Raw genomic sequence first — 13,639 nt, 5'->3', positions numbered from 1 at the left:
TCAAACAATCTACCTATCATAGAATGGAATTTGGTTCAATAATAAATTGAAAGGGTTTGATTTACTAAGGCAAGTAGACTGTTTACTTGGCAAGAAACAAATTATTTAGCAATTTTCACCACATTCACTAAGCTGGGGAAAAATTGCCTTGTACAGTGAACAGCCTGTTTGTTATTAGTAAATCAACTCCAAAGAGTTTGGGATTGATTTATATATGTATATGTACATGGCTGGTCGCATGTATAGTAGATGTAAAACCACAATTCATACCCAGAAATAAGGTTTTTAAAACATAAATACACATTTAAGTCCAGCTCGTACCACGGACAGCAACAGGATCACATGATACTACTAATGAACTGCATTTGTAACCTTTGCTTGGGGTGTCACTGAATTAACATTGACACCGGTTGTGGAACGCAAATGCAGTGCATTTTGAAAGTGATGAGGGAAATGTGCACCGTGTTCTGGTGTGAACTATGCTTAAAGGGGTTGTAAACCCTCATGGTTTGTCACCTTAAAGCATTTTATGCATTAAGGGGAAAAACCTTTTTTAGTGTTTCAGCCCCCCCCCCGTTTTACTTACCTGAATGCTGTTATCCTCTGTCCGAGAACGAGCACACCATCTGTAGCTGGTTTCTTGTGTCCTGATTGAATAGATTGATAGCAGCAAGGCCATTGGCTCCTGCTGCTGTCAATAAAATTCAATGACGCTTTGCCGAGTCCTGCATTCTGTGTGAATGGACACAGAATGTGGGACTCAGGAGTGCGCCAACCAAGGAGAGCACTTCTCCAACGTGGATACTCAATGCGAGGAGGAGCCACCAGTGCTGCCGTGGGACCCCAGAAGAGGAGGTTCAGGGCCACTCTGTGCAAAACGACCTGCACAGTGGAGGTAAGTATAACATGCTTGTTTTTAAAAAAAAGGAGGGTTTACAACCCCTTTAATAACATCATTTTTGTCATTCAGATCTCCTTTAAGGGACAGTTCATACCAGAACATAGTTCGGGAAACCCATTTTCCATATGACTTTCCCTCACTACCTTCAAAGTCCACTGCACTTGTGAAATGCAGCTGATGTCAGTGTTAAGGAAAATACACACGCAAGTCGCAAACACAGTACCTTTCCCTGCACTAGATTGCATGGTACAGTTTGTTTTGTTTTGTTTCAGTTCCATTTATTAAGTAAATCAAATTGCTTAGTCATTTTCGGTATGTTAGAATGATGCACTTTTGAAATTTGTTTTGTATGTTCAGATTAATTTCACACATTCTTTGTTCTGAATTGATTTGTATTTGGATCTTATTTCGTAAGATTGCTTATGTACTCTAAGCCATAACTGCTAGTCCAATGATTGTACAATATCAACTGGAGTCACAAGCATCCAAAAGTTAAGAAAGGAACAAAATTAATTTTGTATTCATTTGTTATGTCATGATTCTGAGATTCTGATGGATCCACCTCCATCTAACCTAAACACAGAAAATAGGAATTATTATTATTTATTATTTCACTTTTATACCTTACTGTATTTATTAAACTTTGTTTTTGTTTGGGAATAGAGCGTGAACCACTTAATTCCTCTAAAATACAAAATTGTCTAGGACTTTCCATGTACCTTCTTAGGTTTTAAAAAATCAAACCTCTTTTAAAAAATGGTATAATGTTTTGAATAAAGATATGTGAAAAATGATTTTAAAACTATTTGGTCAAGTGGTTATTAAACCTAAGGTACATGGAAAGTTCCAGACAATTTTATATTTTTATACTGTATTGTACTGTATACTGTATTTATTGCAATATAATTCCATTTCATATGTAGTGTATTTTTCTTATAATAATGGAAAATATTAATGCAAAATAAAAGTGAATGGATCTGAATCAATTCAGGTTATTTCTTATGTCGTCTCATTATTTTGGATATTTCAAACTGTAGCCAAAGCCCCAAACTATTGCATCATGTTATCCGAATGAAACAAATGAATATGAACACATTTGTTGTGTTATAATTTATTTCAGAATAATTGAACATGTTTACTATTGTGATTCAGAGATTCGGATACATCCAAATCTCTGAATAATGTAAATCTCACCCAGATTTTGACTTGTAACGAAATGAATTGCACTGAAATCTCAACGCACCCAGATAATATGTGAATGACACAGGAACGCACAGTGTTCCTGTGCAATTCATGGTGTAAATTGGCCCTAAATGTATATCTAAAAAAAAAAAAAAAAAGATAATAGATTTTTTTTAAGTGAGCCCTACAATTGTTTTTTTTCTGATCTTTTCTAGGATGAAATTCTGACTGTGATTAGACGTGTTGATGATAACTGGGCAGAAGGAATGTTGGGAGACAAGATTGGCATTTTTCCCATTCTGTATGTAGAGGTAAGAGAATGACCGTTATTACTGTATGTCCCTCTGGTTTGGGGTAAAGCAAAGTCAGACTGAACCAGAATGCTTACACTTCCATCATGGATACCAGTGTTGAATGTAGTATCAAATTGTGAGCATCGTATGGTGCTAGAGCAAAATGAATGTTGCTTTAGTCTTTACACTTTTTCTTTACTCATTAGAAACATCACAGGACCAATTTGTTCTACGAGGTAGTGTGAGAAATTCACATCAGGCAGAAACAGCTCAGAACATCCAAGAGTTTTGCTCCCTACATTCTGTTTCCTAACTCTCTCCTCCATTGCCTTGCTTTTTTGACTAGTGGCTGTGTGCTTAACTACTGAATGCAAGGGGAAGTATTGTGACACATATCACTTGCCCTTCATGCCATCATTGTGCTGTGTCTGCAAAAGCTAGGTGTTCTCCCTGTTCCATTTGATTTGGAATTGTTGTCAGCTGCATACATTGAGACTGGCAGGACTGCAGGTGGCTTTAACAACACCATAGGGGTTTCTATGGATGGTATAAACAGAAAAGACCTCTTAGCTTTATACAAGATAAAATGATCATTCTTGAATCCTCTATAAAATTCCAACCTTTATTGATTTCATACCAAATAATTTTCAGGATGTGAAGGTATATATGACAATCAAATTCAATATATGGGGTCACCTTGCTGCCTGACAGATGATTCAGTATACTGCTACTATTGCTTGTCATCTCTTAAATCAGACAGCATACTTTAAGCAATACACTATATTAGAGGGATCATACGTTTTTATTCATCTGCAGCATACATAATCCTCCTAACCAAGCTTGAACAACAAATATTTCTGTATTTACTTGTATATTAGCACTTTTTATGCTCTTGGAATGTGCACCATTCAATCCACATACCTGATGCTGCAAGCTTCATGAAGCCATCCTTGGGATATATTGGTCTAGCATATTGTCAGAGAAAATGTATCATACTGTGTTTCCAAAGATGCTAGAGGACAAGAAAATAATTTGCTTGTCATGGCTTTTCCATCAAGATATTCATACAAAAACGTGTTCAGAATTTACAAAAGCTAACGAGGAGTGAATTGCTTTAATAGATCATTGCAGTAATTCCTGATTAAGTTATAGCAAAAGCTTGACAACATACTTATTGTACAAATGTATTATTGTTGCAGTGGTAGACGGATTTCATCATTAACTTTTAATATGAACGCCCTCTCTTCAATCAGTCATTTTCTGCACCAAGGTCTCTGTGCTGTTAAATCTCAAAGTATGACCAGTAGTTCTTGGCATAGATGCCTCAGCCACTAGACTAGCTAAGCAAGGTTCTGCAAGTATTGATTTATTCATAGGTATTATGTTAGGGGTTTACAATTAAGCTAGGGTTGATGTATAGTAGGCATGTCAAATGTAACAGTGGATCAAAATGGATGGAATTCTTCAAAGGGGCCAGATTATGAAAAGAACGGCTGCACACCTCAGGAACGTTCCAACAATTTTATTCCAAAAAACAGGGTTTGAAGAATGGTTTGAAGAAGCACTGATGTCAGTGTGAAATGCATGCAGCACCTCCTGGGTTTGGAAACTCTGTCTTTGTTGGCTGTTTATTGCTATTTTTTTAGAATAAAATCATTGTTACGTTCCTGTGGTGTGCAGCCTTTCTTTCCTTCTTATTGATCATTGATGGCAGGCCTTGGCTTGCACCCAGCGCATTCAGACTGTTGTGACTGCTCGCCTGGAGGGGCGTCTTCCTTGTTTGAATCTTCTGGAGAGACCATAGCGTGATACCGCAATACACATACATTTTATTGTAAAAAGTAAGTTATACTTACAAACATCCAAATATACAAAGCATTATAGGAAAATGCCGTCCGGCATTCTAGGAGCCCTTCCTCCTTTACAAATTTCCTCATTGACAATGTCTGTGTATGATGAAACGCGTCTTACTTTTTACAATAACATTTTTGTGTATTGCGGTATCACGCTATGGTCCCTCTTTTCATATATGCCCCAGGATCTCACGGATCATATGACATATTGAATAAGTCCAGCATCTTGATCACCCGGAGAAGGTTTCCTAGAGGGATCTTTTTTGGATAGTAAAGGCTGGGTCATAGCCAATCTCTGTGTTTACCCTCTGGTAAGCGGCTTTCTATTTGGTGGCTGTTTTCACTTATTTTATGGAGCACAGTGGTGGTTCATTTAATCCTATCAAAGGACATTGCTAAAATAAGAGACTTTATTTAGCTGTTTTTTCTATCCACTTTGGACGTTTTATTCATCAATTTCTTGGGGTACTGTTGGCGCAGTATTTATTGTTGTTTACTTTGGTTTTTGTGTTTAACCAACTTATACTGCAGCCTACTTGTGTACAGGTTCCTTTAGGGTTAGTGTGTTTTTTTTTTTTTAGCTATCACTTTCATCCAGACCAGCCCACTTTAATTTTGCAAACATGCACAACTCACCTCTTTTATTATTTCGGAGTATTTACCTCTGTATTTTCTCCTCCGTTCCTTCTCACATCACTGCGTAAAGTGGGAGGGCTAACATGATGCAGGAACATTTTTTTTAAATTATTTTTTACAATTTATTTTTGTATTATTTTTCACAGTGATTGAAAAGGGGGGGGGGGGGGGGGTAGTGAAGATTGTACCAATTTTAGCCCACCCTGCTTCTTAAATGTGCGGATGACTCACAATGTGGCAGAGATGGGGGAAAAGCTTGATGTTGGTGGGCTATGCCACAACGTTAAAAGCTTATATCTCTGGATCTGCTGATTTTATGTGTCCTGCAGCCCCTCTACAGTCTGTCTTTGTCCACATGCATTACAGTGAAAACAGGCTGCATGTTTTTTTTCACAGGGATTATTTCCTAATTGTAGCTGGCTTTTCACAAGCTTGTTTTTAAAGTTCCATGAAAATTAAAGGTCCACTCTGTTTGAAGCCTCCCACTCCCAAAATCAAATTAAAACTTATGTCCAAAAAGAAAAAAATATATAAATACTTATCAAGTGAGAATATACTTTATTTTCTGTTAGCTGAGGTCTTTTCCCCTTTTTTTTGGATTGTACATTTTAACTTGGGGTGATTAGAGCACATCAGGCAGTTGTTGCTGACAGTCTGTTCAAAAGCTGCCTTGTTTTTAGCATCTCACTGCATCCTTTGAAAAAATAATGGAAAACACTGTGCATCATAAGCAATGCACACATTACACCAGGTGAATTGCAATTCCCCGCCCTATCCCCATATACTCAAAAGCATTTGATCATTTCTTACTTGAACGTATATAAATAAATGTATTGATTTATCAGTAACATCTTCACTGGGTGTTTGGTAGTCCTCTGTGATCCAAGTCCAATCCATTTTAGTTTCAATTGTGTTTATTCAAGTTTTCACAGTACAGTGAGTAAAGACCTTGGCATTATTTTTAACAGTGTACAGTTTTCATAGTCCGTGAAACATACAGCCTAGGCAAGAACAATCCACCTCCTACACTTTAGAGGCCAGATACCAAAGTTCCTGATGTCAACATTGCCTTATCTACATTGTCGTTTTTTGATCTATATGACAAACTATTCGGTGGACTATCCTCCTTGAGCTTTACACTATACTCTGAATCCTTATGTCAACGTCAACTTCATAGTATGGGCCCCAGAACACGCCCCCCATGTCAGGAGACACATGCCCCCCCCAACAGTCAGTCAGGGATGCCCTGTCCCTCGAACCATGGAGGGACGCTGGCCAGGCCCTACAATACCAGGGTCCCGAAGGAGAAGAAAAGGATAGAAGATGAGAGGAAGGGAAGAGGAGATCAGAGTTTAAGAGCCAGGATCGGGGGAGGAAAGGGGGGGGAGGGAGGACTCCACGCTCCCTGCTATGTCATTTAGGGAAAGTCCAAGTCAGTGATTGTCCGGGGATCATTCGTTAAGTATCTGATCCATGGGTCCCATACTTTATTAAACAACTTCATTTTATCCTGCATAATTGCCGTCAGTCTTTAATTTAGCATGAGCCAAGAAAGGAAAGAAAGTTGATCAAATGATATGGCTGCTGACTTTCAGTTCTTAGCTATTGTGATTTTGTCCAATATGAATATGAATGTAAGAAGCCGTCTATGAGTTTTGGAGGCTACCTCTACCTTGCTACCCAAGAGTTCATGCCTCTGGGATTTGGTCAGGTTGGTCTGGGTGAGAGTATAAATTAAGTTATAGAGCCTGATCCAGAATGTCCGTACCTTGGGACATTGCCACCATATATGGTATGCCGTTCCTTCCTGACCGCAGCCCCGAAAGCACTAAAAAGAAGCCCCGGAACAAAAGCGGCCAGTCTAGCCGGTACCAAATGCCACCTCGGTAAAACTTTGTAATTTGCTTCTATAACTCAGGTGTTGATGAGTGATCTAGGAACTGTCATTGCAATCGAGTGCCATGCTTTGAGGTCCAGAGTTTCTTGAAAGTCTTGTTCTCATTGAGTCATATAGGTCAATTTTACTGAGACATACGTTAAAATAGTATATATTTCGGATATGTGACCCCTAATTTTATCATATTGTTGACACGTGTTCCATAGGAGTCATAGTCATGAGGTCACCTTTGCGTGATAGGGTTTGCATATAATGGTGTGTTTAGGTGTACCTATAGAGTTCAGAGTTCGGTAATTGGTGTTTTTCTATCAGCAATCTTTTTGGATAGCATACCTTTTTGATCACACAGATCTGCAATCCGTATGAAGTCCTTATTGGACTACCATTCAAAAGCAGGGGGTGTGAGGCTCAGGGTGAACTCTCCATTTCTCAAAAGTGGAGCAAGTGGATTGTGAGACGATTGGAATTTCTGAGTCCTCGACAGTCTGTTCCAAATGTCTAATGACAAGGAGAAATAATATGAGAAATTGGTTTGGGATGATAGAAATAAGATTCTATGGTCATCCATAGTGCCTGGGGTTGCTAGGAGTGAAATTAAGTAAGTTGGGCCACATAGAAATATTTCTGCAGATCGGGCAGTCTGAGAACCCCTTCTGTTTTGGTGTGAACAGTGTACACTTGTTCACCCTGGGCCTCTTGTCTCCCCATGTCATCAGGTCAGATCTGACAAGCTCCACTGGTATAGTGTGAAACAAGTATAAGATTTTTGGAAGAATATACATTTGTATTGAGTGTAGTCTTGCGAGTATAAGGTATGTAAGGAAGGGGTCAATTGTATACCTAAGTAAGGTAGAGCTTCTGGGTCCCACTGAAATTGGTAGGATTGTTCGAGTGATTTCTGGGTGGAACTCTGCAAAGAGATATTCAGTGCCCTTGACTTATCATGGTTGATTTTAAGGCCTGAGATGCCTTAAAAAGGTTTCAGAATTGCATATAGGAGGTGATAGGTGAAGAGAGACCCATCAAGATATCGTCAGCATTCTATGCCCTTAACATCTGGACAGGAGCAGATCTTTATTGCCATTGGTTCCATTGCAAGAACAAATAGCAGTGGAGAACCCCTACTGGGTTCCCCTTCGAATATCAAGGGATTGGGAGGAGTACCCCCTGAGCATCAAAGATGGCATTGGTGTGTCATATAGTGTTTGAAGGAGAGCAGAAAGCGCTCACCAAACCCAAAGTGGGATAAAACATTGAATAGATAATCCCAGAATAGGGAGTAAAACGCGTTATGGATGTCCAATGATAGCAACATGCCCTGTCTATGTCCTTTGTGGTCCCAGTCAGAATGAATGGCTGAGATTATGTTTATGATTCTGCGGGTCTGATCTGATGCATGTTAGGGACAAAGCGCTGCACTGTTTTTCACATTTATGTTAGGGACAAAGCCTGCCAGATCTAGATGAATGTGTTGTGGAAAAAAATAGTTTAATCTAAGGGTGAGTACTTTTGTCATTATTTTTAAATCCACGTTTATCAGAGAGATTGGACGGTAATTAGAGTACTCTCCATGATCCTTTCCCAGTTTCAGTATAACATGGATGTATGCTGCGGTTTCATGCTTTGGGATGTTGTTCCTCTGTCTCAGGTTTATTAAAATAGGAGCACATATGGGGCATTAGGATTTCATGATATTTCCTATAATAATGACCCAAGAAGCCATCAGGGCCTGGGGCCATAGAGGGATGGCCATTCTGATCTCTGATTCCATGAATTCTTTATCCATTCTACATGAGCGCATGTAAGCTGGGGCAGTGGAATATCTTGAAAAAATGATTTTGTTTGTGAGAATTTATCTGGTGTGCTATACAGTTTGGTTTAAAATTTATAGAATTCCTGAATAATCAGTTTTTCAGATTTTGTATAGGGTGTCCTGTACGTAGTTGCAATTTGGGTAAAGTGGGCGTATGGGTACCAGTTTTATGGCCAGCATTGCAGTTGGTTTGTCTCCCATTGTGTAATATTGATGTTTTGACCAGCGAATGCGTTTTTCTGCTTGGATGGTTAGGCTTAGGTTTAGTGCCAGTCTAGCCTCATCTATCTTATATCTAATATCAACCTGATCGGCCATACGCTGTTCTTTCATGAGCCTGTCCAGGTCCATTTCTATTTGTTTAATCATCTGTTCTCAGACTTGTTTGGCCCTGCCAGCTGATTGAATATGTTTACTCCGTATAGTAGCCTTGTGAGCTGCCCAATTTATTGCAGGGGACATATACGAAGTTGAGTTAACCCAAAAATAGGCCTGCAATGCTTTCTCAATTTCAGCATATAATGTGGGATCATTTAATAAGGCTACATTAAATCGCCATGAAGAGGGGTGTGGTTTATGCCAGAGACCAGTTAATGATAGTTTAATTGGGGAGTGGTTTGACCAGGGGATTGACAAAATGTACACTGACGGAAGTAAGGAGGTATGCACAACAAAATGGTCTATACGAGAATATGATGTACTTGCGAAACGTGTGTGTAGTCTCTAGCAGAGGGGTTTATCTCCCTCCAGGCATCGATCAAATCATGCAAGTGACGTAGGCGTTCTACTTTACTGCTGCCGCTGGGTGCTCGCCTAAGAATCATTTAAGTAGAGTCTAATTTATCCATGATCTGATCTAACGGAATATTGCTGTCACCACCCATGACTACCTGCCCCTGTACTTTAGGCATCAATACCTCAAACATCTTGCTAAAAAACTATACCCGTCCAGAATTTGGGGCATAATAAGAAATAAATGAAACCAGTTGGTCCTGAAGGCATCCCAGCATCATGATATATCGGCCGTTTTTTTTCCTTAACTATGGTGATGAGTGTGAAAGGGGTCTGTTTAGAGAAACAAACTGCCACCCCCCCCTTTTTTTTCAGTTTTTTAAAATTATTATTTTTTTTTTATTAAATAATATTGTGGGTATTTGGCATTCGGATATCTAGGAGCCGATGTTTTAGAAAAATTAGGTTCCTGCAATAAGAGTACATCAGCACGCTGTGCCTGATAGTGTTGGAAAGCTTTGGTTCTTTTGACAGGGGAATTAAAGCTGTGGACGTTGTGGGTAAATATGGAGTACTTAGTGGAATATACCTTAGCCATCGCGGTAGGGCAGAGCACTCTTACCTCGTATCATGTAGTTAACTAGTGGAACCTCTGAGTCGAGTGGTACCATCTTCCGTACTAGCCAGACCGTGAAGGTCGGAGCGCCGAGTCAGGATCTGGGGTGGGGGAAGGGGGGAAGAAAGAAGAATAAGTGAATGAAGGAAAGTTGAGCAATTGGCCTTAGGCCCATGTTATATTGCATAATAAACCTTATATAGATACTGTTATTTTGGGTTGAAACCCCATCAAGTAGTAACGTCCGGCAGTCAATGCACAAGGGTACCTTCATCCGCAGAGGAAGGTAGTCTCACTAAGAGGGGTATGTGTGTACACCCCGACCCAAAGGTCAAAAACTGTTAAAGGGTCACTAAAGGAATTTTTTTTTTTTTTTAAATAACAAACATGCTATACCTACCTCCACTGTGCAGCTCGTTTTGCACAGAGTGGCCCTGAACCTGGTCTTCTGGGGTCCCTAGGCGGCTGTCTCGGCTCCCTCCTGCAAGGATTCCACAACTTCATGCGAGCTCCAGCGCATGATGTGGAGTGCTTGCGGGCGCGCTCCCATGATGCAGCAAGCGGCCATAGCCGCTCACTGTATCACTCAGCTCCGCCCCCTGGCATGCCACGTCATTGGATGTGATTGACAGCAGCGCGAGCCAATGGCTGCGCTGCTTTCAAACCATCCACTCTAGCCAATCAATGGCCAGGGTAAGCGGCGAAGAGGACGTCGGGGGTGATCGCGGGACTTTTGAGGGGTCAGGTAAGTAAAAGGAGGGGGATGGGGGGCCGGCACCGTCAGATGTTTTTTCACCTTCATGCATAGACTGCATTAACCGCGTAAGGACCGCCTCACACCGATATACGTCGGCAGAATGACACGGCTGGGCACAATCATGTACCTTTACATTCCCTTTAAGTGCCCAGCCGTGGGTCGGCCGGCGGCGTGCTCACAATCCAGTACTGAGCTCCGTGACCATGGCTGCGGGACCTGTGGACCCGATCGGTGCCAGTGTTCCATGATCGGGTTACAGAGCTGAAGAACGAGGAGAGGTAAATGTAAACAAACCTCGTGCTTCCTCTCCTCTCCTCGAGGCTGTCACTGATCGTCTGTTCCCTGTTATATGGAAAGACGATCAGTGATGTCAGATGCCAAGCCACGCCCCCCTACAGTTAAAAAAACATACACACACACTTAACCCCTACACTGCCCCTATTGGTTAACCTCTTCACTGCCAGTGACATTTTTACAGTAATCAATGCATTTTTAACAGCACTGCTTGCTGTATTAATGCCAATGGTCCCAAGAATGTGTCAAAATTGTCTGACATGTCTGCCATAATGTTGCAGTCATAATAAAAATCGCTGAACGCTGCCATTACTAGTAAAAAAAAAATATTAATAAAAATGCCATAAAACTATCCCCTATTTTGTAGATGCTATAACTTTTACGCAAACCAATCAATAAACGCTTATTGCGATTTTTTTTACCAAAAATATGTAGAAGAATACGTATCAGCCTAAACTGAGGAAAACTTTTTTTTTTTAGATATTTTTGGGGGATATTTATTATAGCAAAAAGTAAAAAATATAGCATTTTTTTCAAAATTGTCGCTCTATTTTTGTTTATAGCGCAAAAAATAAAAACCGCAGAGGTGATCAAATACCACCAAAAGAAAGCTCTATTTGTGAAAAAAAAGGACACCAATTTTGTTTGGGAGCCATGTCGCAATTGTCAGTTAAAGCGACGCAGTGCCGAATCGCAAAAAGGGGCTTGGTCCTTTAGCTGGAAAATGGTCCGGAGCTTAAGTGGTTAAGGTGAAAGACTTTTACCTTTACAACCCCTTTAAGTGAAAAGGAACTAAACTATAACCAGTTTAACAGTTTGGATCTTCTATTTTCTGAACAGATCTCTTTGTCCCATGATCCAGAAGTCCAGAGCAGGCTGGTTCCATTTCAGCCATTGTGCTCTGGGATTATGGGCATAGGGGGATCATAGAACACCCCTCTGAGGAGATAGTCAGAATACATTACTGCGAAACAGCAATACAGTTATTTAAAGTAGACTATTCAGATAATTATCTAAGCATAACTTTGAACTGCACAAGAAATGTGCAACGGGGACGACAGTGGCGGATCCACTGCCAGCAACAGGTGTTATCTAGCCCAACTGGGAGAACTTTATCAACCCATGTATAAGGAGAAGTAGAGTCATGCTGTAGTCAGGTGATTGGGGAAGATCTTCTAGCCAACATTGTTTTTTGGTCTTGCCACAGTGGGGAAAGAGGACGATTTGCTTGGCGGGAGGGGTAGGCAATTTGGGAGTCCTGTGTGATGATCCCCAGTTTAGTAACACATCTTCCTTATCTTGGGACATAGAAAAGGAGTGGGATCTACTCTTGGGGTATGCCCATCTGTACTTTATCTTTTGGTTCATGAGCTATTGCAGTAAAGGCTTCATATTCCTCAATTTTTGCACTGTAGATGGGGCTAGGTCTGTGAAAAGCTACAAAGGTGCTCCAAATAGTGACAGTGTGGGTTTCTGGACGTCTCCTTATGCACACATTATACCTGCAAGATCGGTTTTCCAAATCCTCGATTTTAGTATAGGCCTCCTCTAATCTGCCCTGGAGATCAGTAATCATGGTGGAATTCTGATTAACCTTGGTGACTGTGCTGTCCATCTTGGACTCAATCATCTCAAACCTTTCTCCTATGCCCCTGATGTCACGTTTGAGATCAGTGGTAATTATGGAACATGCTTTAGTTAGTTCTTGCTGCAGCATTACAGAAAAACATGCTAGCAGCACAGCATCTCCAACATAGGGTGTAGGTTGAGGTGCAGGCAGCTCTCAGGACTGGATTGGCTGAAGATTAGATCTGTGATCTCTGCCACGTTTCTATCCATGGAGGAAACCTAGGGAGTCTACAGGCTCTTGAACATCCCTGTATGTGACTGGTGATGGGGGCTGCGATAAGGACTCACCCTGTTGTGCATCCAGGTCCCCGGAAGATTGAAATGAGAAGGGGTCTGTGATATGGTCAGGCTGGGTCCATTTGGCTGCCTTCTTCTGCGACCTGGATGTATCTGAGCTTGGGCCCCCTCGTGGTTCTCCTTGTTCTGGTGTCATCTTGGACTGAGGCTTCTGGCCGGGGGAGGGCCCTGCCACTCCGTTCTGGTTTTGCTGCCTATACGGCCTTCTTTTGGGCTGACCCGTCGCCCGCCATTGCATTACTGGCGAGGGATGTGTTCCAGTCAAGCCCGAGTGTCGTTCCCGTGGGTAGCGCTGTTTATAGCTGCTTTGGGCCGGCGGCGTGCAGAGCACCTTTGTTCCCGAGTCTGCGTGCATGCGCTCTGATTCATTTTAATAAAACTCAACTTCTCAGTCATAAATTCCACCTGCTGCACCACAGGTCTTCTCTGACATGACACATTCAGCAGGGCAGACTGGTACATTTTGAGTCACCTGCAACCAGCGGTACATTCTTCACACCTTGTAGTCATTGTTATTATGACTTGTAAGCATTTTAGATAACTTTTTTATTTTTAGGCTGTCCCTGACCTGGTCAAGCAAACATATTTCGCCTCCTCCACATGACAGTGTTCAAGTCTGGTGATTGGCCTCTCAGGCCCAAGCAGTGTCACATAGGAGATTTCACAAGTTTCCCTCAATATAAGGAAGACCTGCTCTGTTGCAGCAGTGGAGCAGAGAGATGATGAGGCAGAGTGGATT

At 41.2% G+C, this 13,639-nt stretch overlaps 1 protein-coding gene across 2 annotated transcripts in view; it reads left to right on the top strand.

The window, feature by feature from the left end:
* SH3RF3 (SH3 domain containing ring finger 3) overlaps positions 1-13,639 on the top strand; it is a 609,268-nt gene that overhangs the window by 347,927 nt on the left and 247,702 nt on the right. For both annotated transcript variants that reach the window (XM_077482583.1, XM_077482584.1), the window contains exon 3: positions 2,299-2,394. In XM_077482583.1, the coding sequence (XP_077338709.1) occupies positions 2,299-2,394 (96 nt within the window). The remainder of the gene's footprint in view (positions 1-2,298; positions 2,395-13,639) is intronic.

This window comes from Lithobates pipiens, unplaced genomic scaffold (genome assembly GCF_037356315.1).
Source record: "Lithobates pipiens isolate NorthernLeopardFrog02 unplaced genomic scaffold, aLitPip1_a1.2 Scaffold_16, whole genome shotgun sequence".
NCBI lineage: Eukaryota > Metazoa > Chordata > Amphibia > Anura > Ranidae > Lithobates > Lithobates pipiens.
The sequence above is the reverse complement of the archived record's forward strand: the minus strand, read 5'-3'. Positions and strand labels throughout refer to the sequence as shown.